At 59.4% G+C, this 26,531-nt stretch overlaps 2 protein-coding genes across 2 annotated transcripts; one reads left to right on the top strand and one right to left on the bottom strand.

The window, feature by feature from the left end:
- Positions 1-309: 309 nt before the first annotated feature.
- MAB21L4 (mab-21 like 4) lies at positions 310-10,475 on the top strand. The gene is made up of 6 exons (XM_036319777.1): positions 310-485; positions 1,168-1,821; positions 5,161-5,386; positions 6,841-6,994; positions 8,298-8,654; positions 9,464-10,475. Exons 2-6 carry the CDS (start codon positions 1,314-1,316, stop codon positions 9,554-9,556), a joined length of 1,338 nt encoding a protein of 445 aa, XP_036175670.1. The 5' UTR covers positions 310-485; positions 1,168-1,313; the 3' UTR covers positions 9,557-10,475.
- Positions 10,476-12,606: 2,131 nt separating this feature from the next.
- Positions 12,607-22,175, bottom strand: AGXT (alanine--glyoxylate and serine--pyruvate aminotransferase). The gene is made up of 11 exons (XM_036319778.1): positions 21,907-22,175; positions 21,623-21,815; positions 20,383-20,447; positions 19,751-19,851; positions 17,812-17,882; positions 16,899-16,983; positions 16,133-16,228; positions 15,400-15,469; positions 14,360-14,455; positions 13,687-13,815; positions 12,607-13,162 (listed from the first exon to the last, which is right to left on the bottom strand). Exons 1-11 carry the CDS (start codon positions 22,135-22,137, stop codon positions 13,055-13,057), a joined length of 1,245 nt encoding a protein of 414 aa, XP_036175671.1. The 5' UTR covers positions 22,138-22,175; the 3' UTR covers positions 12,607-13,054.
- Between the last annotated feature and the right edge of the window lie 4,356 nt (positions 22,176-26,531).

Here is a 26,531-nt window from a genome sequence, read left to right as displayed (position 1 = left end):
AAGCAGAGACCCATTCACTGGGGCTGCAGCTCCACAGAAGGGCTTCCAAGCACCAGGAAGTGAGTGCCTTGGATCCGGTTCTGCCCACAGCTCTGACTCAGGCACACCATCTGACTCAGGCACGCAGCTCCCGGGTGGGCTGCAGGGGTGGGAGGGCATGTTTGCGATAGCTGTCAGCCTTCTCCATGGAGCCGTCTCCACGTTTGCTGTTTACAGAAGCTCCAGGGGGCGCGGGTGTGTGTGTGTGTGTGTGGGGGGGGGGGGGGTACCTGAAGCACAGGGCCAGCCTGGAGGGGCCAAGGGTCATAGGGGCGGCTCCCACCTGCTGGTTGGGACTTGCTCAGCCCTGAGCAGAGAGGCAGTTGGGCTGGGCAGGGTGCCCAGCACAGGTGCTGGAGGGGCTGGCAGGCGGGGCTTTTCAGCCCCAAGAGGTGGAGCCAAGGAGACTTCCCCTAGAACCAGACTCACTCCAGCTCCAGGCCCAGGTGGGTACTCTTCTCAAGCTGAAGGCCAGGTGGGGTGGGGGACAGGAAACTTGAGGGCCCAAGGCTGGTGGTGGGCATCAGGGGGCACTGGACACAGGCCTTGCAGGAGCAAGGGGCAGGATTCACACCTGGACTTTGGTGGGCCCCAAGTTGGAAGTTCCCAGCTTCAAGGGGGGCACAGGTACCTGAGGGAATGCTCAGGTTACTATGGAAATGCAGTCCCCAGCTCTGGCCTGAGGCTGTTACTTTTAGGATGCCTCAGAGAGAGACAGCTGGGAGGTGGTGGCCCCAGAGACGGCCTCCACACTCAGGGGGCCCTGCCTCACCTTTCACATCTCAGCAAAAGGGGATATCTTGTGTCCAAATACCAATCTAGTGGGGTGGTGGTGGTGGGGTGATGTCACAGAGACCCTGAGGCTGCTGCCACTGGGATAAGGATGGGAGGGGGGGACAAAAACAGGCCCCCGCCTCCAGGGACAGCACAGTAGCAGGGTGGGGGTAGGGGGGAGCCAGGCCCAGGAGGGTGGGAGTCTCAGCTTGAATGTGCCGTGGGCCTAGAGACTGAGGCAGTGTGAGAGAGGGAGGTGCCCAGCGAGGCCGCTCCCCCTGTAAACAGGCCCCCTCTCTGCCTGCCCCTGTGGCATTCCTAATTGTTGATGATTGACTCACCCTCACTTCAAAGGCTTGGGCCAAGTTCAGCTATTTAACCTGCTGCACCCCACATCACTCTGGAATTCTGCTCTGCGGGGAGCTGGTGCCCCACCTGCGGACCTGCTCCTCACCTGGGCAGGTGCCTCCTCCTGGCTTCGGCACAGCCCCTCCAGGGCTATGTCCTCTACCCTGGCCCCAGCCATGGCCGTGCAGGTGCCCCTGTGGCACCACTACCTGCAGGCCATCCGCTCGCGGGAGGCCTCCCGAGCGCAGGACTACCAGCGTGCAGAGAACGTGCTGCTCACCGTGCTGGAGCGCGTGCATGCCCAGGACCCCCGCTTCCTTGTGGATTACTCCCGAGACCTGGAGGCCTTGCAGTTTGCCCTGCGCTCCTCGGACAGCCCAGTGGACATGGAGGTGCCTCTGAGGGTGGACGCGGAAGCCCTCCTGAGTGAGGAGCCAGGGGCCAGCGAGATGGGTGATGGCCCCGTGACCTGCCGCCTGGGTGTCCCTAGAGAAGGGGCCGGCTTGGAGCAGTGGGTGACTGACGACGTCTTCACCGCCTCCTTGAACAGCAGCGCCAAGTGCTGCGGCCACATTGTGCCCAGCAAGGTCCTGCACGTCCTCAAGGACCTTCTGGTGGCTGCCATCGTGCACTGCAAGCACCATGGCCTCATCACGCCAGGTAGTGGGCAAGCTCTCTGTGCACGAATGAGTGCATACGTATGATGGTGGTGTGTGCACGCACACCTGTGTGAGTGCTCAGTGTGTGTGTCAGGGGCACACGAGTTGGGGACATTGCTCTGAGTTCTAAGAAGACATGTTTCATGTTATTTGAGTTTTACATGGTGATTTTGATAGTGACAGTAACATTTTAAGGGATGCTACTTTGTAAGCGGCTGGAAACTATGACCAGTGTGCTGTTTTCCAGCTGATTTGCTTCAGGAGGGTCCCTGATGCAGTTCTGTTGTCAGTCCCAGCTGGACCTGACAGTCCTCCCAGCTGTCCTCACATCCAGCCTCTGGTCACATTGTCCTGGGACAGGACACTGTGTGTGTGTGTGACTGTGGTATTGTGAAGGCATGTACATGTGTGAGTGTGCACACATGTGAGTGTGGGTGTGTGCATACATGCACATGTGTGCACAGGACTGGTTCAAGTTATGGCCCGGTTGCTAATTGATGTCTTGAGCCCCAAGTGGGATCGGTGGCAGGTACCTTCAGATGAGCCAGGGGTCTGGCCTCAGTCTCTCCTCTGGTGCCTTGTTGATGTGGTCTGGATGGTGGCCCACTCAAGGTGGGCAGGGCCAGGAGTGGCAGGCTCCCTGCTCCCCAGGACTATGAGGGGCTAAGCACAGGTGCGGGTTGTACAGGGCCCAGGACAGTGGGGCCTGGGGTGAGGAAGTCCATCTTCCTGGGGGTCAGGAAAAAGACATCAAGTTGTCCTGACAGGCAATTAGGGACTGAAATAGAAAGTCCTGCCTCCTTGGGAGGGACAGATACGCGTGGGGGTGGCTGCACCTGGTATTAGTTTGGACCTCACATCTGCCATTAGGTCAGTGAGTGGGGATGGTCAGACCCCTGACGGACGGTGACCTGCCCCAGGCTGCCCAGGTGTGGAGCCCAGGTGTGGAGCCCAGGTGTGGAACACAGGTGTGGAGCCCAGGCTCCGGCCCACCTGGTGACATGGTGACCTTAGCCACCTGGGCAGCCCACAGGACCAACCTTCTTCCTGTGGGTTCTAGGGAAGCCGGGCATCCTCCATGCTGATGTAAAGATTCAGAAGGAGGCCAGGCTTCTGGATAGACTTGTAACACAGGAGGGGTAGCTTCCCATCCCAGTCCCTCCCCAGACCTGGCTGGTGACTTGGGCAGTTGGCCCTAATCCCAGGGCTGATGACGGACACTGCCCTCACAGAGTGGCCGGGCCTGTCATTAGCTGCTCCTAAAGCCCGGCCTGCAGACATCTTAGCTGACCATCTCTGAACCTTCCAATTATCGAAGGCAGCACTGGCAAGGCCTTTCTGTCTTCTTCTGAGACCTAGCCTGGCTGTTCCTACCTGGTCCTGTCACCTTCAGGCCCTCCGTCCTGCCTAGGGGACAGACCCACCAATTGGTTGAGCACAAGGTTCTGCCCAGCCCGGGGTCCTTCAGGCACATTCTAGGCTGCCAGGCCCCTCCTCACCTTCCCCAGGTCCCCTCATCCTGGCTGAGAAGGCAGCCACACCCAGGGGCTGGCCACCTGCATGCAGGAAAATTCCAAGCATTGTTTCCTGACACCTCCCTTAAAAGGAAGTGTGCAGCTGCAGGTGACAAGGTTCAGGCTGTCCACCCCACCCCCAACCCCACCCTGGGAGCTCCTGGGAACTGTGACACCAGGCCAGACTGGTAGGGAGTGGCTGGGATGGGTGGCAGGTGTGGCTGGCTACCTTCCAAGCCACCATTTCATGGACAAAATGTGTGACCATTGGTAGCTAAGGAAATGAAGTCACCTGTGGCTTTGCATGACAGGTGCCTCAAATGGTAAAAGGGTGGGACTGGGGATCACGGAACCCTTCTCTCCCTTTAACTGATGGGAAAACTGAGGCCCATTCATGGGATGGAGTAGCCCAGGTGGCAGGGACAGGACCAGCCCTGGGCTGGGTCCCAGGAGGTGGCCTAAGAGCTGCCCTGCAGGAGATTAGGAGGGGTATACAGATGGGGTCCTGGTTCCTTTCTGGAGGACCCCCCAGGGCCCTGGACTCTCCAGGGCAGACTGTGTGCTGTAGGACAGGGGGAAGGACAACTGAGGGAGAAGGCTAGTGTGCCGGTATCCCCCACCTCTCGAGCCCCAGTCCCATGACCCCATGGAACGCCCCTTCTGGGTGGTCTGGGGCCTCTGTGAAGGGGAGTAGGCTCTGGGCTGGGCCCCATGAGGCCTGAGTGGGAAGGGGATCAGGAAACATTTTTGCTAGAATGTTCTGTCTCCCCTACCCCCCAGATGCCAGTGGAATTTAGGGCAGCCAGGCTTGTCCACTGTGAGCCTTCAGGGAGGGCCTCCTGGGTGCTGGGCACCAAGCCTGCTCCTCCTAACCCCAGGCCTTCAGGGGCATTGTTCATTCCCTTCTGAGCAGACTTGTCCTTCACTTCCCAGCCCTTCCCATGAGGGGTGTCTGAGCTGGCAGACAAGCCACTCAGAGAGAAGTGTTAGAGCCCTCCTGACCTTCCTCCTTGAGAGAGGGGCAGGTCTCAGAACCATCTGGGGCATTGTGGGGGGTGGAGGGTTGGGCTGGTGGGCCCTTGGACCCAGCCAATGGGGCAGTGGCCAGGACCACTGGCCGAGGGCCCTGCCCTGGGGCAGACCTGCTCCTCTTGGGTTGTGGCCTCTCCTGGCCCAGCCTGGGCAGCTGCTGCTGCCCCTCCTCCAGCAGAGAGGGCTGCAGGGGACATGGCCATGGGGTGGAACAGAGCCCGGGTCAGGAGGGCCTGGGGAGATGCCCATAGGGAAGCCTCACTGCATCCTCACTGCACAAGTCAGCCGCTGGGTTGTGGGAACAGATACCACAGCCAGGTGCTTAAACAACTTAAATTTAGGCTGGAAGTCCAAGGCCACGGGGTGGGCAGAGTTGGTTTCTCCTGAGGCCTCTGGCCAGTCCTCACATGGCTTCTTCTCTGGGTGGGATTCCCTGGCATCTCTTCCATAAGGACCAGACGTATCAGATTAGCACCCACCCTGATGGCCTCATTTCGCTTCCCCTTTTCTAAGACCCCCATCTCCACATACAATCACAGTCTGAGCTGCTGGGGGTTAGGGCTTCCACACCTGAGTCTGAGGGGACACAATTCTGCCCATAACAGTCGTGCAGGCACCTGCTGGGCCAGCCCCACGCCTGGCTGAGGTTCCGTGTTGATACAGGTGTTGGGGGATGGAGGGGCCTGCGGGTGTGGGCCTGGACAGGGCCAACAGGGATGCAGGTGAGGGCCGAGGAGTGTCTTGGGAAGGCAGGGTTAGGCACGGATGAGGGGCCAGCAGGGCGGTCATTGCAGGTTCTCTGAAGGCGGACAGCCTGAGGGAGGAGGCGCTTCACCTGTCGCTGCTGGTGTCCAGTGGCTGGAGGACAATCCGCTTCAATGTGGTGCCCGTGGTGCGGTGGAAGCACAGGGTGCCTGTCCTGGAGGGGGCCCAGCGGGCGCCCGGGTTCCCTGAAGGCAGCTTGAAAAGGATCATCAGCCAAGAGGTGGCCCTAGTGCCCGCCAGCGCCCAGCTCTGGAGGTAGGAGGCACCTCCTGGGTCAGTGGGGTCCTGGGGAGTGGGCAGGGAGGGTCACACCCCGCTGCTCCGTGGGCATCTCTACCACACAGAGGTTATAGGAGTGTCAGGGGAATTCAGGGCACCCCTCCGAGCTTTGGGGAGTGGGCTGTGTGGTGGAACCCTTCATGACCAGCCCCGTGCACGAAAGCAGCAAAGAGGTCAGGTGGCTTGTCCAGGGTCCCGGCAGGTTCCAGGAGCAGCTGGGCGAGTGGTCAGGATCTAATGAGACAAAGTAGCACTGGGGCTTCACTCCATCTGGGCTGCTCTTCCCGATTAGTGTCCCCGCTCCCAGGAGTCCCCCACCCAAGGTAGTTAGTTGTGATGTCCTCTCCCTGGCCCGGCTGAGGAGCCCAGCGATCTCGGGGAGGGTGGCATCTGCTGGGAAGGGAGCCCGAGAAGGTTCTGTGGGAGGGCGGGAGGGAGTGGGGGGCACAGGGCAGAGGCTGAGCTCCCTGCAGACCCCACACCAGGGCCCGGCGAACCCCATTGGGATCTACGCTGCTTAACTGCAGCGGGCACACAGGTCACCATGACTTGGCCAGCTCTCATGTCCGGGGTGAAGTATGCACGTGGGTGATGTTTGTAAAACTGGTTATGCCTTTTTGTGGTTTTCTGCTGCTCAGAAAGGCTCAGTAGAGCACCTGGGAGCCACCCACCCACCTGGCCCATCTTTGCACAGAGCAGGGGCTGTGTTCAAGCTAGTGATGACGCCGGCTGCCGAGAAAGGGGAACAAGGGCTGGGCTGAGCAGTCATTTTTTGCAAGTAAATGGCCTTTCCTGTGCTCTGCCCACCACAGACTCAGGGGGCAGTTGCCATCCAGTGTTGAGACTGCACACAGAGTGGGGACCCTGAGGGCACCATGCCCAGGTCGCACCCTCAATCACCCAGCAAGCACACAGCTAGTGCCTCTGGTGTGCCCTGTGGCACTGCTGGGAGCAAGATTCTGAGCCCCTTTGTGGCCTGAAGCTGCCCGGTAGAGGCTGGCTGCCAGAGTGGGGCATGGAATGAAGACATCATACCTGCCAGGCTGTGGTGGCTCCTCCCACACCCCTGCCAGGAACCAGAAACCTCAGCTGCTCCACCCTGGGCTGCTGAGAGTGGCACCTTCCAGTCCCCATAAAAAGGCTTGACTAGCCCAGAGGCTCCCCATGTCCCTCCGTGCTCTGTGTCTATGTGTCAACCAGACATTTCACACTAGACAGCCCTCTGCATGCCATTCCTGAAACATGCATGAAGCCCGGCTACATGCATCCTGCTAGCCGCTGCCAAGGCCTGGGCTGTCCCCTGGGGCTCAGGAGCTGCCCATCCTGGGGAGGCTTTCCTTTCTGGGAATACGCTGTGGATGCAGGGTGCCATGACACCTGGCTGAGGCCGAGATGCCGACCATGAGTGGTGTGTCTGTCTGGGCTCCCAGGGTCTCCATGGACTACCTGCTCACCAGGCTGCTTAGTGCCCTGGGCTCCCTGCCGGGCCACCGCCTGGACAGCCTCTCCGTCCTGGACCGGGTCAACCATGAGAGCTGGTGCGACAGCGGCCAGAGCCCCGGCCTCACCTTTGATCACCTGAAGGTACATGTGGGGCTTAGGAGCCCTGTTCCCACTCTGCTGGGCCTTTGTCTATCACCAGGGGCCCGGGGCAGGGGACCCCAGGTTGGGCCCTTGGGCCGGCTCTGACCGGTGCACAGCCTGGAGCAAGCTCTGAGTCAGAGGCTTCTGAGGCCTTGCCGGGTTCCCGGAGGCCCAGGCTCACAGTGACATCTGGCTGCTGAGTGCGGTGGCACCTCAGACCCGCCTTTGCCATCCCAGGGCTGGTGACCCCGGGGGTTCTCCTGGCCCTTTGGGTTGGATGGCACACAGCCAGACTGCCCACCAGCTCGTGTCAGCCCTGGGAGACCCCTGTCCTCCGCCCTGGAGTCTGTGAATGTTACCGGCCAGGATTCCCTCTCTGAGTGGAGCCAGCCCAGCCCTGGCACCCCTCCTCTGCTGCCCAGTGGCTCCGTGACAGCACTGGGACAGTGTCCTCCTAGGGCTGGGCACTGCCAGGCGCTGGAAAAGTAGGGGCAGGAGCTCACAGGGTGGTGCAGGGGAAGTGGGTGGGCCATGGAGTCTTGGGGTCTCTGCCCAGAATGGGTAGTGGGAGGCCTCAGAATGCTCCTCCATGACACGGGTCGAGGGTTAAGAGACGTGGTCCAACCTGGTGCAGAAGAAACTCTACCAGGAGTCCCCGTGCGACCTCAAGCCACTCACCGTCCCTCTCAGAACTCCATCCCACCCCCTGAGGGGGTGCCAACTTCTGAGGGGGTCCTTTGGAGTCTGACACAGGGTGGCTCCTGCAGTGAAGTAAGGGTAGTGGGACGGCAAAGGGAGAGGGGACTCAGGACCAGGGGTGGGAGGGCAGCCAGATAAGTCTAATTGTGGCTTTCAGACATATTCTGGGCTCAGGAGTCCTGGGCACACAGACTAGGGCAGGGACTGTCATGGAATGGGGCCCTTAGGGTGGAGCTATAGGGCATGAGTAGGAGTTCAGTGGGAGTGGGGCGTGAGGAAAGGGCCAGAGGGTGGGTAGGAGCCTCAAATCCCCTCAGAAGGATCTTGGTGGCTGGTGTTGGGGTGCCAGGGAGGCATGGAGAGGAGGCTGGGTGGGGACCTGCTCAGCTGCAGTGCCCTCCTGCCCCCGGGAGTCAAGGGAGGCACCATGGTGGGCACAGCAGGTGGGAAGGGTCTAGGACTCACGCTGGGGCACCCAGGGGAGGTATAAAGAGTGGGGGGAAAGTGCCTGTGGGCAGGGTCTTCTGGGGGTGAGGAGAGGGGGGAGGGCTGGAGGGTCCGTCCACATCCCGTCCCCAGGGCCTGACCCACTGTCTTCCCAAAGGCTGTGCTGCTCTGGGCCTCGGTGCTCTTCCCGGCGCCCGAGGACTGGGCGGAGCTGCAGGGCGCTGTGTACCGCCTGCTCGTGGTGCTGCTGTGCTGCTTGGCCACCAGGAACCTGCCCCACTTCCTCCACCCCGAGCACAACCTGCTGCAGGACACCAGCCTGGACCTCAATGCCCTCTACCAGCGCGTGGAGCACTTCGCCAGCCAGCCTGAGGCGTCCCTGCGCATCCACGTCACCCACCTGGGCCGCAGCCCCCCGCCGCGCATCGGCCACGGGGTCAAGGCGCTCCTGCAGCTGCCCGCCAGCGACCCCACCTACTGGGCCACCGCCTACTTTGATGTCCTGCTGGACAAGGTGGGCACAGACAGTTGAGGGGGCCTTGGGCAGACCTCTGCCAGGGTCAGGAGCTTGAGCAAGGAGGTTGGGTCAGGTCAGGCCTCTAGACAGCTTCGGTCAGGAAAGGATGTGACATTGGGATCAGATAGGCCATGACTGCCCCCTGCCCACCAGTGGCCCCACAGGCCCAGGACCGCTATCTCGGAAGTAGGGAAGCATGCCCAAGCCTGGCCCTTGTTCTCCCCAGAACCACCCAAACCCACAGTGAGAGCACTCAGAGCCCCAGCAGCTACCCTGGGCTCCATTCCTCCTGAAGGGGTGTGGCCTCTGTGGGCCTCATCGGCAGGTTCCCTGGACCCAGCAGCCCCATGCCATGTCCCTTGGCATTTAGGGGGTGCCTGTCTGCTCCACCAGCTGCCCCTCTCAAGCCCCAAGGTTCTACCAGCTCTGCTGACCCTCCCTTCCCCCGTCCCTGGGAGTCCCCTCCTACTCCTCCCCCAAGGGCTATCCCCACCTTCATGCCAAAGAGCCAACATGTCCCCTTCCAGGGTACACTCAGGGACATGGAGTGATGGTAGCGGGAAGGGTAAACCATATTCAGGCCTCAGCAAGCACCTGCCCAGGCCTCCTTGGTGTCAGGCCATCCAGGGACACCTGGGTGTGAGGAAGGCCCTAGGCAGGTCCAGCTTCAGGGAGGACTGTCCAGGTGAGACCCAGAGGCAGGAAGCCCAGTGGTCAGGGACAGGTGCTGTCCCATGCTGTGCCTGGGGCCCAGTGATGGACTCCCAGATGTCTCTGTGACCCCTCTGTCCTTGCCCTGCCCGCAGTTCCAGGTCTTCCACATCCAGGATAAGGACCGGATCTCGGCCATGCAGAGCATATTCCGGAAGACCAAGACCCTGGGCGGTGAGGACAGCTGAGTGGGTGCCTGGGCTCTGCCGCTGCTGCACTGCCCCATGGAGGCTCCTGGGACACGGGCAGAGGCCTTCACCTTGAGGCGGGTGGTGGGTCTTGGAGGGACTTTGTCCGGGGGGGGTGGCCTCATAGGAGTCTAAGAGTGCAGGACAGTGGGCCCCTGGGAGCAGCTGCCTTGTCTCCAGGGGCGAGGGGCGTGTGCTTCTTGTGTCCATCCACCTGCGTGGTGCCATCAAGACTCAGAAAACTCAGTGTCTGGACCTGAGGACTCATCCCGTCTGTGTCAAATGCCACTCCATGAGGTGAAATACTACGTGTCTGATCTGGAATAAATTAATGCACTCCCAGGGAATAGCAAGAGTTCTTGTACCTGCCCACCTACCACAAGCACAAGGATGGGGCCTGCAGCCTCACTGGATTCTGGAGATGCGGTTACCTCCTTGGGGAGGTCCATTTGTTGGCTGGCTCGGAGATGGTGAGTTCTGAGTGGGTCAAAGCACAGATTGGCTGTCCAGCAGGTTCATGGGCTGGGGTCCCTGGAAAACCCTAGCATGGAAGCTGAGGTTCTGCAGCAGAGAACGATAGTTCACTGTTCAAAGCACAGTGTCTGGTACATGGGGCCCCACGGAGGATGGGCCCGACCACAGAACCCAGGCCACTGCGTGCCCCCACGAGCTCCGTGTTATAGGTCCTTGCAATGAAGCAGGAAAACGTAAGTAAAAGGCATAGATATTGGAAAAGAAGTATAAAACTGTCATTATTCATAGGCAACATGATTATGTACATAGAAAACCTTAAGGAATTCACAAAGAAACTACCAGACTTGTTAATTTAACAAGTCAAGAGATACAAGGTGAATAGAGGAAAATGAACTGTATTTCTATATATTACAAGTAAACCACTGGAAATAAAAATTTAAAAATACCATTAACAACAGCGTGAAAATATCACACATGCAGAAATATATCTAACAAAGGCTATGTGAGACTTCCACACTCAAAGCTAGAAACAGTGCAACATACGATCTCAAGCAATCCAAATTAATGTTTAGGTCTTTAGAATTTTTAAACTAAAAATTTATAATATGTTGATGCTTTCCATTGTACGTAACTTGATACATAGATTTAGTGCCAGTCCATCAAAACTCCGACACACTCTAGATAAGACAATTCTAGAATTTACGTAGAAATTCAAAGGCTCTCGGACAGGAGAAACAATTTTGAAATATCAAAACTGGAGGATTTGAACCGCCTGACTTTAGACATACTAGGAAGCTGCAGTGATTAAGACAGTGTGGCGCTAACGTGAGGATAACTAAATGCAACAACACAAAATGGAGAGACCAGAGCAGACCCATGCATGTGGTCAGCTGACAGAGTGGCCCAGCCCATCAATTAGCTGGGGAAGGAAAGTCTGGTCAGGGTGGGTGAAACTGTACCTCCACTCCATCTCAAAATTAATATGACGTGGATCATAAACCTACACATCAAAGCTGGCACCAGTGCTTCCAGGAGAAACATGGTAAGATATCTTTAGGATCACAAAGGAGGCAAATGTTTCCTGGACAGCATCCAAGCAGCACAGACCATAAAGGAAAACACTCGGACTTCCTCAACATTTAAAATATCTGCTCTTTGAAAGACACGATATGAGTGCAGGTAAGCCACAGATTAGGAGAAAATGCTCATAGCAGCGTGTCTGACAGTATCCAGAACTTATCGAATAACTATCACAAGTTGACAATAAGAAGATAACATCAAATAATGTGAGCAAAACCCTTGGGCTGACACGCCTCAAAAGGAAATACATGAATGGCCAATAAACACATGAAAAGATGCTCAACACCATCAATCATCAGGGAAATGCATAATAACATCAAAGCAGATTCAATTTCACACGCACTGAGGGGAAAGAACGCCAAGTGATGGTGAGAGTGTGGAGCAACAGGAGCTCCCCTCCACTCTGGTGAGACTGTAAAAGGTTGCAACCACCTCTGAGGACATGGTAGCAGCGCCTTACACAGTTAAACCTGTCCTTACCGTGTGACCCATGATTCCACTCTAGGTATTTACCCAAGAGAAATGAATAGGTGTCCACATAAAGCCTGTCTAAGAATGGTCATTACCTCTGTATTCATAGTAGCCCCCAGTTGGAAATCACCCAGGGGTCCGTCAGCAGCAGGTGATGCACCAATTTTGATAAATCCATGCAATGCGATGGTAACCCAGCAACAAAGACTCGCCGCATTCCAACAGCAACAAAGTGCGAAGGGAAAGAAGCAGACCGGCTAGAGAATATACTGTGTGGTTCCATTTATATGAACTCCAGTCACAAAACTGATTGGCGGTGATGGAAATCAGTGGGAGGTGGGGCACGGACTGGATGGAGAGCTCAGGGGACCTGCCACTGGATGGTGCTTGTCTGCTTCTGGGGAAGACCCACCAACACAGGGCTGCTCTCAGGACAGAGGCCAACGTCGTGAAGGTGTGCAGGGCCCTGCGTGTTCGGGCCCCCAAGCTTTCTGGCCTCTTCTGGAAAAGCACCCATCCCTACCTTTGCTTTCTGGACTTCAGGCCCTCTGGCCCTCACAGGTCCTGTGCTGACCTGACCATAGCTGTCATGTGAGTGTCCCACTAGTGCCCGTCTCTCCTGGTGGCCCAAAGTACTGGGGGTGGATGGCCTCTGATCTGCTCAGGGCCCTACCCCAGTGCCCTGGGTGAGTGACAGGGGCAGAGCCAGTGAGGACCAGTGAGGACCTGGTAATGTGGGCATGGCTCTGACTGCCCAGAGCATACCCTGGTCCAGAGTAGGTCAGAGGTGGGCCTAGTCTGAAAATTCAAATTAGGGAGAGGCTGAGGGGGTTCGGCCCAAGTGAGGGCAGAGTGAATGGACAGAAGGTCCAAGAGCCAAACCAAGGAGTGGGGAGGCTGGGGCTCCAGGTCACCCTCAGCTGCAGGTTGGAGGGTCTGCGGCGGGTCCGGGCAGAGGCCCCCCAGACTCGGTGCCTGCGCTGGCCTGCGGGCCAGGTACCCAGGCTCAGGTCCCAGCTGTGTGCTCTAGGCTTTCTGCCTTCACCCTCAACTCAGGTCACGGGTCCCCCTGCAGCTGTGAGCTCCCCTGGAGGCAGTGTGTGACCATGTGTTTTGCAGGTGTGAGACCTGGGGCCCCTGCACACCCCATCTTCTAGCCCCAGGGAAGCCCTAAGCGAGGATCTGCCGTGAGCTCCCCGCAACAAAGGTGCAGTCAGGGGGCAGCAGTGCCTTCCTGCCAGACTCTTCCGCAGCCCAGCCCGCACAGTGAGGATGGATGGCCACCTGTTCTTTATTGAGTATTCTCAGAAGGCCAGTGACCTGGGGACGGCAGCTCAGTTGAGAGGAGCTGAGAAGCTGAGGATCCTGAGCCCAAAGGGCCATTTCCAGGGAGTTCTACGAGGAAGGAGAAGGGCCACTTGGGGCTGGGGCCTATCCTGCCCCCGGGCCCAAGGGCAGGGCCTGGTGCCCAAATCATAGCTTGTTCCGGGGGCAGCGCTGCAGGGCCTCCTGTAGGGCCTCAATCACTCGGTCCACGTTCTCCCGGGTGGCGTTGCAGCCCAGGAGGCCGATCCGCAGCACCTGGGGGGCAAGGGCGGCGAGACGTCGTCCTCCACCCAGGACCCCACCTGGCCCTGGCTGAGGTTTGGACAGAGCCAGGTGGGCTCCCAACGAGGGGACTCCCACCCAGGGTACACAGGGAAGCCAGAGCTTCCTCCAGTCACACAGGGAGCTCCCAGACCCAGGCAGAGCCCACAGAGCTCGAGAAGGGTATCCAGGGTGGCGGTCAGAAAAGGCCACTCAGAATCACCCTTTCAGTGGGCACAGCTGGACCTGGGCACAGGGCCTCCTGCCTGCTCTGCCCCACAGAGGGGAGGAAGGACATTCTGGGTGGAATTGGAGGTGCTGCACCTCACCAGCTGGGGAAGAAGGGCCCAGATCCCCCCTGTACACACCCCTGGGGTTTGGAGAAAGATGTTCCCTTCCGGACACCCCTGCTGTCCTGGGTCCTTGGTTGACTGCCGACCTCAGCCTGGACCCAGGCACAGTCATGCTCCATGTGGGGGTGAACCTAGTTTCTGTGGTAGGTATGGCCACCCCCTCACCTTCCCCAAGGAGGGCCCCAGGCCGCCCGTGATTTCGATGGAGAAGTGGTCCATGAGGTACTTGACGATGTCTCTCCAGTCGTAGCCAGCGGGCACGGCAATCGTGGTGACGGTGGGCAGCCGGAGCGTCTGCAGGACAGGCCTGGCTCAGCACCATCCTGACCGCTCCGGGCCAGCCCACCCGCCCTGCCTTGGGCTTCAGAGGGACAGGTGGGGCTGGGGAAAAACTGGGGGGTCACAGGCTGCTGCTCAACCCCCAAGTGCCTCCATATGGCTGTTCCCTCAAGCAGGTCACACACATCCTGTGTCAGGGGGGCTTCAGTTGCCTCCTGACACTTGGGGTGCCTGGCTCATTCAGCCGACCTTCCCCCCAGTCAAAGCCCATGACTGGTTGGGCTCTGGAGGCCGATGGGAATCTTCCAGGTCAGGGATCCCCCATAACTAGTCCAGGTGGAGGGGCTATGGGGGAGATTGAGGCATCGAACTAAAGATTCAGAGGCCGGGGAGCCATGACCTTGATAGTGATGGCCCCCAGGATTGTCCCCAACCCCAGGACCACAGGAACCTGCGTCCATATAGAGGGAACTGGGCAGGAGCTGTCCCCTTCCGCAGACCCCCATGGGGCAGAGCCTCCCTCCCCTACCCCCAATCTCCTGGCCCCTGCCCTCCTTACAGGATCCTTCACAAAGAGCTGCAGGCCCAGCCCTTGAAGGCGCCCGTGCAGGTAAGCGGTGACATCCCGGTGCCGTCGCCAGCTGTTCTCCAGGCCCTGCTCGGGGAGAGGGCACCAGTAGGCAGGTGGGTGGGGAGGAGAAAGCAGACTCCCACCCACAGGGGCAGCTTCAGACTGGGGGGCTCCAAGCCTGCCCGGGACTTTGAACCCCTTGAGAGTCTCCTTGAGCTCCCAGGTTTGGGGCTATGGCTCTGCGCCAGGGGCTACCTCTGGTGAGGGGGATGGGGCCCAGCCAGCACTGGAGCCCTGGGGAGGTGAGTCGAGAGCACCTTGTGCAGGTGGGGGGCTGGCCAGGGGAGGGCAGGGGGTTTCTCAGTCACACACTGCCCCCTGTCTTCTCAGCACACTGACCACAACCTGAGTTCCATGTGGCTCCACCCTCTCCCTGCCCTACACCCTCACACCCAGCCCACCTTCAGAGCCACCCCCTGTGACAAAGGGCCCAGTCTGGGGCCAGTGACCTCCGCCTCCTCGATGCCAGCTCAGCTCTGGGGCGGTGGCTTTATGAGTGGACACAGGAGGGCAAGTGCGACCAGCGCAGCACTGAGCCTCGAGGAGAGGCCGCCCACAGCCCGCTCTCTTCCTGGCCTCTGGGCTGGGGGCCAGCGTGGCCCAGGGGGAGGTCAGGGCGGTGAAGGTGGGCTGAGCTGCAGCTGTGTGTCCGTCTGTGCCCTGCAGAGCCAGCCCAGCCTGTGTGAACAGTCGTCCCAGCACTGTCCCTGTCTGGCTCCTGACCCCAGCCTGGGGGCTGGATGTGGCTGCAGGAAAGTGCCCGGCTGCTGAACTTGGGTAATTTTACACTCACAAACCTGGCTCCTGCCCTCACTCCGGGCCGCCCCACCCCTCCCCTCTGCACACCTTGCCTCTCCTCAGACCCCTCCTGCTGGCTGGGCCCTCACGGAGGTGTCACTCAGCACCTACCCGCCCTGGGTCCTGTCCCCGGCCACCCTCGGCCCCCAGCTGGTTCTCTCCTGCCTCACCTCTTCTGCGATGAGGGCCAGGCTCTCTCTCAGGCTGAACAAGCTGATGACGGGGGTCGTGTGATGGTACCTGGAAGATGGGATGGGTGGGCTTGGTCCAGCGTCACTGGGCTGGGGCTGGGCAGCCACAGTTGGGTCAGGGTCTGTGTCAACTGGGCCAGCTCCCTTCCCGTGTGGGAATCAGGGACTCAGAGCTGGTAGGGCAGCTGGATCTGCAGGAGCAGAGCTCAGAGGGGCACTGGCCACACCTCAGTGGGATGATGACAGGCACAGAGGCCCCATGCTGGCTCCCACCTCCCAGCTGGCCTCCCTGGGCCCCAGTGGCCCCAAAGAACCCACACTGCACCCACTGGGCCTGCTGGGTAGGGCACAATTCCCAGGGTCCCTGTCTCCATGTGTGATAAGGAGCCTTGGGTTATGGCCAAAGCCACTGCACAGAGAGCCCTGGGTTCACCTCCTTCTTTTGAGACATGGGTAAACTGAGGCCCAGAAATGGGGAGATGTGGCCAGGTCCAAAGTACCTGCTGCCACACTTTTAGGGGCACAGGGATCTGGGAAAGGGGGGGGCATTCGGCTGGCCCTGAGCCCCCAGGCCAGGGAGAAATGGGGGAGTGTAGGTGGGGGCATTGATGGGGAGCTTGAAACAAAGTAAGACTGATGAAGGGCTGAGGATAGTGAGAGGTCACCCCCAACACTCCTCAGGCACACCCAGCCCACCCCACCCCTGCCTCACATCCTGGGCTTGTCGTCACAGCCCCAGAAGTTGGCCAGCCACTTCATATCCAGGTAGAAGGAGTAGGGCTTCGTCTTCCGGCTGTAGATCTTATTTCTGGGGAGGAAGAACCAGCCTGAGTGCCCACCTGTCCGGCTGACACTATGGGACCATCTCCCAGGCCCTCCTGTTCCTCAGAGGTGGGTCCCGGGACAGGCCCATTGCTGGCCCTTGGGCTTGGCCTGTGCCTCTGCCACGTGGGTGTGACCCTGCCGCCTGGGGACTGCCGCATTGGTGAGTCCAAACACATCAAAATGACAAACAGGAAACTGAGGCCAGGGCCCCACCTCTCCTGGGGCGTAGTCTGTGAAGCTGGGTATAATTGAGGGCCTATAGGCAACCTCATCCCCAGGCTGGGCACCTCCAGATTGGCCTCACAAACTGGGCCTCTCCCCGAGCTCTGGACTCAGACCCCGCTGTCTCCTCGACCCTCCCACAGTCATCTCAGTCTTCCTGTCCACACAGAATTCCTGATCTCACCCCAAATAGCCTCTGTTCTGGTAAATGGCACCAACATTAACCTGGTGACAATCTGCTGGGGCCGGTCTCCTATCCCCTCCCCCAGACCACCCTGGCCTGGCATAGGGCTGGAAACCTGTCTAGGGTAGGTGACCAGCATTCTAGGGGTATCTGGGAGCACAACTCAAGGCACCCTTCCCTCCCTCCTGGGGGCCAGCTGGACTCACTGCACATCCAGCCCTGGATTGGGGGCCCCGGGGCCACTCACTTGGCCTTGTCACTGAAGGAGATGAGGGCGGTGCCCGGAGGGGCATTCAGGACCTTCTGGGAACCCGAGTACAAGATGTCGATGCCTGTGGGGAGGAGGGACACGTGTTCCCGGGGCCATGCCATACCCAGGGTGGGGTCATACCAGCTCGGGTGTCCCTGAAGCCCAGGACCTGGCAAGTCTGACAGTTTGGGGTAACCTGGGGACCCATGATGCAACTGGCGTCTGGAGTGAGAGGGACACCCTGGCAGGACCAGTCCTACCCTGTGGAGTCTGACGCTGTCCCCACTGAGGTGCAGTGAGCTTGGGACACCCAGTGAGTGTCCACTTGGTATGGAGAGAGCCAGGCCCTGGTGTCAGAGTGCGTGAGTGCGCTGGTTCAGTGCAAAGGAGGCAAAGAGGTTTTCTTTTCACACCTTGGAGTACTGGCCCCCTAATCTGTCACAAAAGGCCTACAATGCCATCACCTGAGGAGGCCTTATAGTTCTGAGCGGCAGCAAAGAATATCAGGGCTCCAGGATAAAGGGCCGAGCACATCTGAGCTGTGCCCACCTTATGATGGCCTGACGGTGGGGCCAAAGGAATGGCTTCAAATGTGCACCCACAGGCCCGAACGAGAATGTCCTCACAGCTTATTCCTAAGAGCCTGAAACTGGAGAGAAGCCCAAGTCTACCAATCGGATAGTGTGCATGTGATCAATGAAAACTGAAGAACCGCCCTCCATGCCCAGAGGCATCGCAGTCCCCTACCTCCTCCCACCCCTCCTGCAGGGGTTCTGGGCGTCTCCCCCATATCAACTCCAGAGAAGCTCCCGCCTGCCCCCACATCCGTGCCTGGTAGCCCCCCAGAAACAATAGGTGTTGATTAGTTCATGGAGCCTAGCTGGCTGGGGTGTCGGGGGCACACCCTTACCTTGCTGATCCATGTGGATGGGGGCCCCGCCCAGGGATGCCACAGTATCCACCAGGAGCAGGCACTGGTACCTGGGGGAGGGGCAGCAGAGTGAAGCAGGAGGGACTTCAGCTCCTTGCCCTGCCCGCCAGCCCCCGGGACCCCATACAGGGGTGCGTGAGGCCAGCCCAGGCCGCCTGTGGTCCTGGGGTGGCTGGGGCCTCTGAGGGCTCAGCGCCAAGCATGTGTGTGGGGTCCAGGAACCGCACAGCATGAGCCTGGGCCTCCCGCTGCCAGCAGCCTGCTGACTGTACGGTCAGAGCCCAGGGAGGATAGAGTCCAGAAACAGCCCCAGCCAAGCGTTGCCTCTTCCCCACCTCCACGTTTTCTTATAAAAAAGGCCAAGGCGTGGAAACAGCCAAGTGTCCTGCGGTAGAGGACTGGATGGAGAAGACGTGGTACATGTACACAGTGGGATACTGCTCAGCCATAAGAAGGGATGAAATACTGCCATTTGCAACACCATGGATGGACCTTGAGAATGTCATACTAAGTGAAATAAGTCAGTCAGAAAAAGCTAAAAACCATACAATTTCACTCATATGTGGGATATACAACTGAAACTTGTGGACACAAACAGCAGTGTGGTGGTGCCAGAGGGAAGGGGCTGGGGGTGAAGGGTCCTAATATATGGTGAGGGGAGAAGATTTAACTTTGGGTGGATGAGCACACAGTGCAATATACAGATCTTGCAACATAGAAACCCACACCTGAAACCTGTATGATCATATTAACCAATGTCACCTCAATAAATTTAACTTAAAAAAAAGGCAAAATGAGTGTCCCATGCTGGGTGCAGAGGGACAGGTGTGCCCCTCAGGAATCATGGCCCAGGTCACATTCATGAGCTTGATTCACTGGACAGCACTCCGGGGGCAGGCTGTCGGGGCTGGAGCTGTGCCCGGCGGCCCCTCCGCCCCCGTAGATCCTGTCTGGGTGTGAGCCTCCTCCTTCCAGCTTGTGGTCAACTCTGCAGAGCAGGACCGCTGGTCACAGGAAGGCCCTGTGCGCCCCTGCAGGGATCGGGGAGGCCAGAGGAGGGGAGTAGAGAGCAGAGCTGCCTTGGGGCACTGGGATCTCAGGTGAGGTGGGTCAGCATAAGCACTTCCCAGTGGGGACTGAAGGACAGTGGGCATTATGGGGGCACTGGCCATGGGGAACCTAATCCTGCTCTCAGCCAGAAGGAGCCCACCCAGACTCAGCAAAGAACAAGGAGGACCCGAGAGGTGCCTGCATCCCACACCATGTGACATAGGCTGGGTGGGGCCATGAAGGATGGGTTTCAGTTTCACCTGCTACCACCCGGCTGGAGGGACCACCCACACGCCCCCCTCCCCCCGCCCCCCCGCCTGGTCTGAGCTGGGCTTGGCTCTGCCCACAGCACTGTGACCTTGAGACAGGCTCACCTGTGGGGAAGGATCACCTATGGGGACAGGCTCATCTGTGGAGACAGGCTCACCTGTGGGGAAGGATCACCTATGGGGACAGGCTCATCTGTGGGGACAGGCTCACCTGTGGGGACAAGCTCACCTGTGGGGACAGGCTCATCTGAGGGACAGGCTCACCTGTGGGGAAGGATCACCTGTGGGGACAGGCTCACCTGTGGGGAAGGATCACCTGTGGGGACAGGCTCATCTGTGGGGACAGGCTCACCTGTGGGGACAGGCTCACCTGTGGGGACAGGCTCACCTGTGGGGAAGGATCACCTGTGGGGACAGGCTCACCTGTAGGGACAGGCTCACCTGTAGGGACAGGCTCATCTGTGGGGAAGGATCACCTGTGGGGACAGGCTCACCTGTGGGGAAGGATCACCTGTGGGGACAGGCTCAGCTGTGGGGACAGGCTCACCTGTGGGGAAGGATCACCTGTGGGGACAGGCTCATCTGAAGGACAGGCTCACCTGTGGCAGAGCTCCCCGTAGCCATCCAGGGGCTGCAGCACGCCGCTGGAGGACTCCCCCTGGGTCAGGAACAGCAGCACCGGCTTGTGCTGGGCCAGGCCCTGAGGGGGTCAGAGGTGACAGCTTTGGGCAGAGCCAGTGCCAGCTAGTGCCCCCGGCAGGACTTTTCCTGGAGAAGGTGGGGCAGGATGCATCCCAAGCGCTCCCTTCCTCCCCTGGTTGGCACACCCTCCTCATCTGCACGTGTGCTGATGTGGGGCCGGCATCTTGACTCTGGGAGGAGGTTTGTTCCAGGAAGAGAGGGACTTCCCTCCCAGAGACCCAGGGAGAGTGGCCTCAGCCTCTGACCCGTCTGTTGGGACCTTCGTGAGGTCAGCTGAGTCCCCAGCTCAGGGCCTGGGGTGTCAGGGCCTATTCTGCTCCCCAGCTCTTGCCTCCATCCCCTCTGGTCCTGCCCACAGGGCTGGGCTCCTGACTCAGTTTCCCTGCCAGGCAGAATCCTACCTATCAGGCTTCCCACCTGCTCCTAGGTATCACCTGTGGGTCACCTGGTGCTGGGCAGCCATCTACCCCAGCCTCCCAGCCCCAAGCCCCCCCAGCTGACCAGCCCCCTCCCTTCCCCAGGGTCGTACCTCCTCCACCTCCTGCTTTGTGTAGTGGCCTCCAGGGTCCTTGATCATCTGGTGCGTGCGGGCTCCTGGGGGCAGGAGCACAGTGAGCAGAGAGCCACCCCTGCCCCAGCACACAGAGCAGGAGCCAGTGTTGGGGACGGCTTTGTGCTGAGCAGGCCACATGAGGAGAGGGACCTGCCACCCCAGCCCCAGCCACTGCACGGCAGAGGAAAGTGGGGCTTGCTCAGTGAGGCTGCTCTTCGTCAGCTGAGGTTTTGGGGTGCGCAGGGCAATAATGTGCCTGGCTCAGCTGTGCTGTCCCTTCCTCAGGCGGCCTTCCCCCAGTCCAGCCAGGCTGGGCATCCCCAGCACTCCTCACTGGGGAAATCAACAAGCATTTGTGCAAGGCCAGTGGACGGTGCCTTCCCAGCAGAGGAAGGAATGAAGGAAGGAAGGAATGGAGGAGGGAAGGGGGCTCCTGGAACATAGGCCCTAGTCCTGCTCCCTCTCTCCCAGCCTTGCATCCCCGTGCACAGCGAGCCCCAGAGCTGAACATAGGAGATGAGGAGGCCCCAGGACCATGCACGGCTCAGGGGAGAGCCCAAGCCTGGGGGCGGGCAGTCAGAGCCACTGGATTGTGGGTGCTGAGGTCCTGGCCTCTGCCCAACCGGTGTGTGCTCTCAAGGGGACCAGGTGGGGGGTTGGGAACCGTGAGCTGTCAGAAGTTGTCTATTAACCGGCGGCGTGCGGCCATGTGTGGAGCTGACCATGCAGGCGGATTTCCAAAGGCACCGTCAATCGTTAACCCAGGGCTCACTCCTGCCCCTGAGCTTTGTCTCCAAGATATTTTCCTCTGGGAGTGAAATGCTGTCCATTCCTCCATATTTTGTGGCTTCACAGAAAGAGTTTGTTTCTGAGACTTTTGGGGGGGGGGGGGACTTCAGCCTCTAAAACCCTGTCCGAAGGCCGAGCAGAGGTGACCCTGGGGACCCCGGCGAGCTGTGGGCGCTGAGACCAGAGGATTCCCTGCAGTGCCACCCAGGTGCTCCACAAACAGCTGTCCCCAACTCTGGGAGACCAGGGAGGTGGGACCCTCAAGCATCCTGACACCTGGACTGGCCAGAAAGTGACCACAGAGGGGGGTGGGCAGGGGCCAAGGTTGGTACCTGGGGTGAGGGGGCTGCTAGGCATCCTGCCAGAGGCAGGAGGATGGGGAAGGGTGGAGTGGGGGCCACACCCCTCCCTCTGCCCCATCCCTTACCTATGCGCTCCCCGATCTCGGCTGCCCGCTGTCCCCAGATGCCGTTGACCCCAACCAGGAAGGAGTCCCCAGGCTCCAGGAGGTTGAACAGGGCAGCCTCCAGGGCAGAGTGCCCCGAGCCGCTGATGGCCAGCGTGAGGCGGTTCCTGGTCTGGAACACGTACTGGATGCCTTGCTTGATCTCATCCATTATCTGAGGGTGGTAGGGGTGCAGGTCAGACGCAGCTCCCGGCCCTCCTGCAGTGAGGAGGCAGCTCAGGGACTGACCCACCCCCACAGCCAACCTGGTACATCTCCTTGTGCATGTGGCCGATCATCTGCAGTCCCCCAGCCGCCAGGACGCGTGGAGCCAGGTTGGAGGGGCCGGGCCCCAGCAGGAGCCGGCTGGGCACCGACAGGGGCTTGAGCAGAGCCTCTGGGGGGGTCACCAGCAGCTGGTGCGAGGCCATGGTGCGCACCCAGCCTGCCACCCGGGGCCCCAGGGCCACACTGGCGGAGGTCAGAGTGCGGAGCATTTCCCGGCTGGCCCAGGCGGTGTCAGAGGTGAGGTCTGTGAATGGGCTCCCCCTCCAGCTCCGCCCGCTGCCCGCTGCCCGCTGCCCACTGACCGCTGACCGCTTGTGGTGGTTACCTGACCCTTTGTCAATGCTTAGCTTTCTGTCAGGGCCTGACAGCTGGGGTGTTGAACCCCTGGCAGGGAGGAGGCGCCTTCAGAGACCAGTCAATGGAAAACAGCCTGGGCGTCCTCCGCCCCCAGCACCCTCTCTCAGGCTCCTCCCAGCCATCTGGGGTGGTCCCCAGCCCAGTGCTCATGTGGGGCTCAGGGGATCCCAAAGTTTTTATTAAAGGACCGGAGAGCAAATATTTCAGGTTTGGCAGGCCTTATAGTCGGTGCTGCAAATACTCGACCAGGCTGTTGGATTGCAGAGCAGCCACTGAGCTGTGGCCATGTGCAATAAACTTTTATTTACAAGCAAGCCATGGGCCAGATTTGGCTCAGACACATGGGTACACACACATGTACACACACGCACGCACATACACGCGTACACTGAGGACATGGTCATTCCTGAGCCTTTTGGAAATAAGTATTTCTTCTGCTTCTCCATGTCCACAGCTCTGAGGGTTGGCATTTACACATGTAACCAAGGGCACACGCAGCGGGTGGGGTGAGCCTCCTCTCCTTTGCTGAGTCAACAGGCAGGTAGAATAAATGTAAGTCCAGGGCCCCTGCAGGAGAAGGAGCCAGACCCACCAAGGGGGCACCCAGCAGAGCTGCTTGTGGCCCCAGAAGCCAGCGGGGGCCTGGTGTTGCCTGTGACCTGGTGAAGGAGGCGCTGGGCCTGTGATCTCTGAGCAACTGGCAGGCTTCTTGCAGTTCTGTGCTCAGGGCTCTGACCTCCTGGGCCATAGTAACCAGGAGACCTCAGGGCTTCTGCAGGTGACTGAGGAGGCTGCACACCTCCTGGGACCCAGTGGGAGACTTACTTCCAAGCTCAGCAGAGCCTCTCCATTCAGCACTCATTGCTGGGACTGGGTTTGTGTGACATCCTGGGGGCATGGGGACCCCACCAGTTTTAGCCTGGCTGGTCAGTCATAGCCTGAGAACCTTACAGCCCTGCGGGTGGGCAGGAGGTAATCTGTCAATAAAAACATAGAGGGAATAGGCAGAGGGCCTCCAAGGTGTGGTCTGTGCTGGCCCAGGGCAGGCATGTGTGATGCTGGCCTTCACTTCCACAGGGTGGCCTGGTGTGAGCTCCCCTTCCCTCTCTGTTCCTCCCTCCCCCCTTCCTTACAGAGTTCCCTCTGGGCCAGAACCCAGTCAGGCTGCTCCAGCTGATGCACTTCCAGCCAGAAGAGAAGCATACACTGGGAGCAAGGCGCCACCCTCCCCAAGGGCCAACCTCCCTCAGCTCAGCTCTGGCCTCCTTGTCTGCAGCCCACAGGACTAGGCCCCTTCCCTCTGGTCTCAGGCTCCCTCCCACCTGGGTTGCTGTATCACCTCCCCCTGGACCAGCTAGTCTAGTCATGACACCTCTATCTCCTGCCCTCCCCCAGGCACATTGCCTCTTCACTCCAGTCTAGCAGAAGCATCTGTGCCTTTGCATGTGCTGTTCCCTCAGCCTGGAATGCTTGTCCCTGTCTTTGCTCAACCCCTCTTCTGCTTTGGCCAAGCTTCCCGTCTGCTCAGAGCTCCTCAGCTGCCCCTGAGTAAGAACTAAAAGGGAGTCACTGTGCTAAGTCAAGCTGCTAAGTTATTGAAATCAAGTGGGCTGGGCCTGAGGAGTCTTATTCCTGTTCTGACTCTGGGAACTCCCACTTCTGCACTTTCCTGTCCTGTACCTGTACCTGGATGGACATCCACTTGTCCTGTGGCAAGGCCTGGACATACACCACGCCTTCGGTTAACCACCCGAATGACTTTTGAATGATGATGTTCCAGTGCCCAGCCCCCCAGACATGTGACAATTACCATCTTGGACCAATCAGGGCTAAGAATGCAGGACCGATTCTTCTTGAGTCTGCAGGCTGACACTCTATCCACTGAGCCAAACCGGTTAGGGCAGGACCGATTCTTCTGAAGGATATGCTTTTCAGTGTCAAACTCTCAGACTTCGCTTTCTCCTCAAAACACTCTGGGTGTTGCCTCCTAGTGTTTCCAGTTTGCAAACCTTACGACCCTTGACTAAATCTTGGTCACTTACTTCTAGCCAAAGCCTCCTGACCTCCTGGAGTAAGTTCACCGTCCTTCTGCCACATGTCACACTAGTCACACTGCCTGTTCCCTTGGGCAGGACTCTACATGAGAGGCCGGGAAGCCTGGGCCCTGGAGAAACCAGGGAGGTGTGTATGTTCTGTTCGAAAACAGGCGTTCTTTGCTAATGTAACCTGGAGGGGAGCTGTTGCAATCAAGAGAGGTGTTTCCTCAGGCCAAGAGCTGATTGGAAGCTGTGGAGCCATTGAGGACAGTGAACAGCAGGGCCGGTACCAGACCTCCACCTCCTGAGTCCTGGAGATAAGGGCCAGGTGAACTGGGAAGTTCCAGCCTCAATACCAAGGCCAGAGGCAGCACCTACCCTGGGAGCAGCGACTCTACCCAGCTCTGTGAGGATCAGCCAGCCCACCCACCCTGCCTTGCCAGGGCCCTGGGCCAGCAGCCCCGGGAGGGAGGTCTGGGAGTGGCATGAAGTCTAGACCAGGACCTGGTGCCCACTCTGCCTCACCTTCCCCACGGCAGGCCTCCCAGGCCCTGCTCCCCGGGGACCCAGAGGTGTCTTAGCTCTCCAGGCCGTGGCCGAACCACAGGCTGCTGCCTGCCACACTGTGCTATGAAGGAGTTTGTTTCTTTTCTTTTTTTAAAAAAAAAATTTAACTTCTGGTTTTCCCTAACTAATGTGAAAAGTGCAAGCAGTTGCTTTAGTCTATGGGTCTGCAACCTGCCGCACCCCAAGTGGTGTTAGGACGGCAGATGTGTGCCACCTGTCCCGGGGCACTCTAGGCGGACTGTGACCTCCTCTGCTGGTAACACTGCTTTCTGGCCCCTCCGCCAGCTGCCTGATGCTGCTGGGTGTCTCCACGGAGTTGTGTTTCAAATCTACAGCGAAAGCCAGCCTGTTGTGACATCTAGGCTGGAGGAGGCCCTCAGAGGCCCTCACAGACAGACAGCCCCTGTGTCCCAGATGGGGAGGGGTTGGCCTGGGGCCTGCAGCCTCAGCCTGAGTCCTACGAGTCTTTCCAGAAGCCTGGGGGTAGTCTTGGGGACCCGGGTGATTATGCACGAATGACTTGTTAAAACTCGGGAAGCCGAGGGCCTCCCATTAGCACTCCCCCCTCCATGATGAGGCCACGTTTCTGGCCCCGTGCGACCAGCTGCAGCCTCGTTTCTCCCCCATCCCAGCAGAGGCTTTCTTCCAGCTTCATTGATTCACACTTTTCTTTGCTCACCATCATTTGTGAGAAGAGATGATTTTGAGTAAGGTGGTGAGAAGACTCACAGCTCACTGCTCCGCATGCGGCCCGGGAGAGGCAGCAGCCCAAGGTGGACAGGCAGTGCCAGAGCACCCGGGGTGGGAGCAGGCAGGTGGGAAGGCTTTCTGAGCCAGGACCTGACATGGAGGAAGGGTAACTGGGTGCGGCTGGGGGTGCAGAGTGGGCCAGGCCCCAGGAGCCAGGCACAGCTGGGAGCGTGGAAAGTTTGTTGGAGGCCCTCGGAACCACAGACTTCACTACCGACAGCAGGAGCAATCACGGCCAGGAAAGCCAAGAGTTGGCAAGGAAAGGGAGGTGCCTCCTCCTGGGTGACCCCCAGTGCCTAGAGTGCATCAGAATCCCCAGATTCCGACTCACAGGATGAAACCGGGTCCGAGAAGTTGCATTTCTTGCAGGCAGGGAGCCCCAGGAGGCCAAGTTCCCAAGCACAGGGAGGCTCTAAGGGGAGTGGGCCTCGGGTCCCAGGTCACCGGACTGCAATAGCCTGTGCTTGGGCCCCACTCTTGACAGAGAAGGTGAGGGGACTACGTGCTGGCGCCATGGGGCACAGCAACACTGAGCTTCCCGTCTCCCCTTAAATGCAGCTTTCTGCTGCTTCTGGAAGGCAAAGGGGACAGGCTGGTTGTCCCCATGGGGTGGGGGTGGCAGGCTACATGATCCCACCCAGAATCAGGGTTGGAGTGCAAACTCTGCCGATGATCCAGGTGGGTGCAGGACGCCCAGAAGGTGGCTGGGTACCCACCGACCAGCACCACAGGCTTGGAGCTGGCTGTGCTCTGGTGTGAGCAACACGACAGTGACCTCTTGTGGCCAAGTCTGTGAGACATGCAGAGGCAGTGACAGATGATAATCACAATTTTAAAATGTCTGCAATGTGAGTAAGGGCACATTCTCCAGACACACACTGTGGAGCACGAGG

This window comes from Myotis myotis, unplaced genomic scaffold (assembly GCF_014108235.1).
Source record: "Myotis myotis isolate mMyoMyo1 unplaced genomic scaffold, mMyoMyo1.p scaffold_m19_p_8, whole genome shotgun sequence".
In the NCBI taxonomy this organism is placed as follows: Eukaryota; Metazoa; Chordata; class Mammalia; order Chiroptera; family Vespertilionidae; genus Myotis; species Myotis myotis.
The sequence above is the reverse complement of the archived record's forward strand: the minus strand, read 5'-3'. Positions and strand labels throughout refer to the sequence as shown.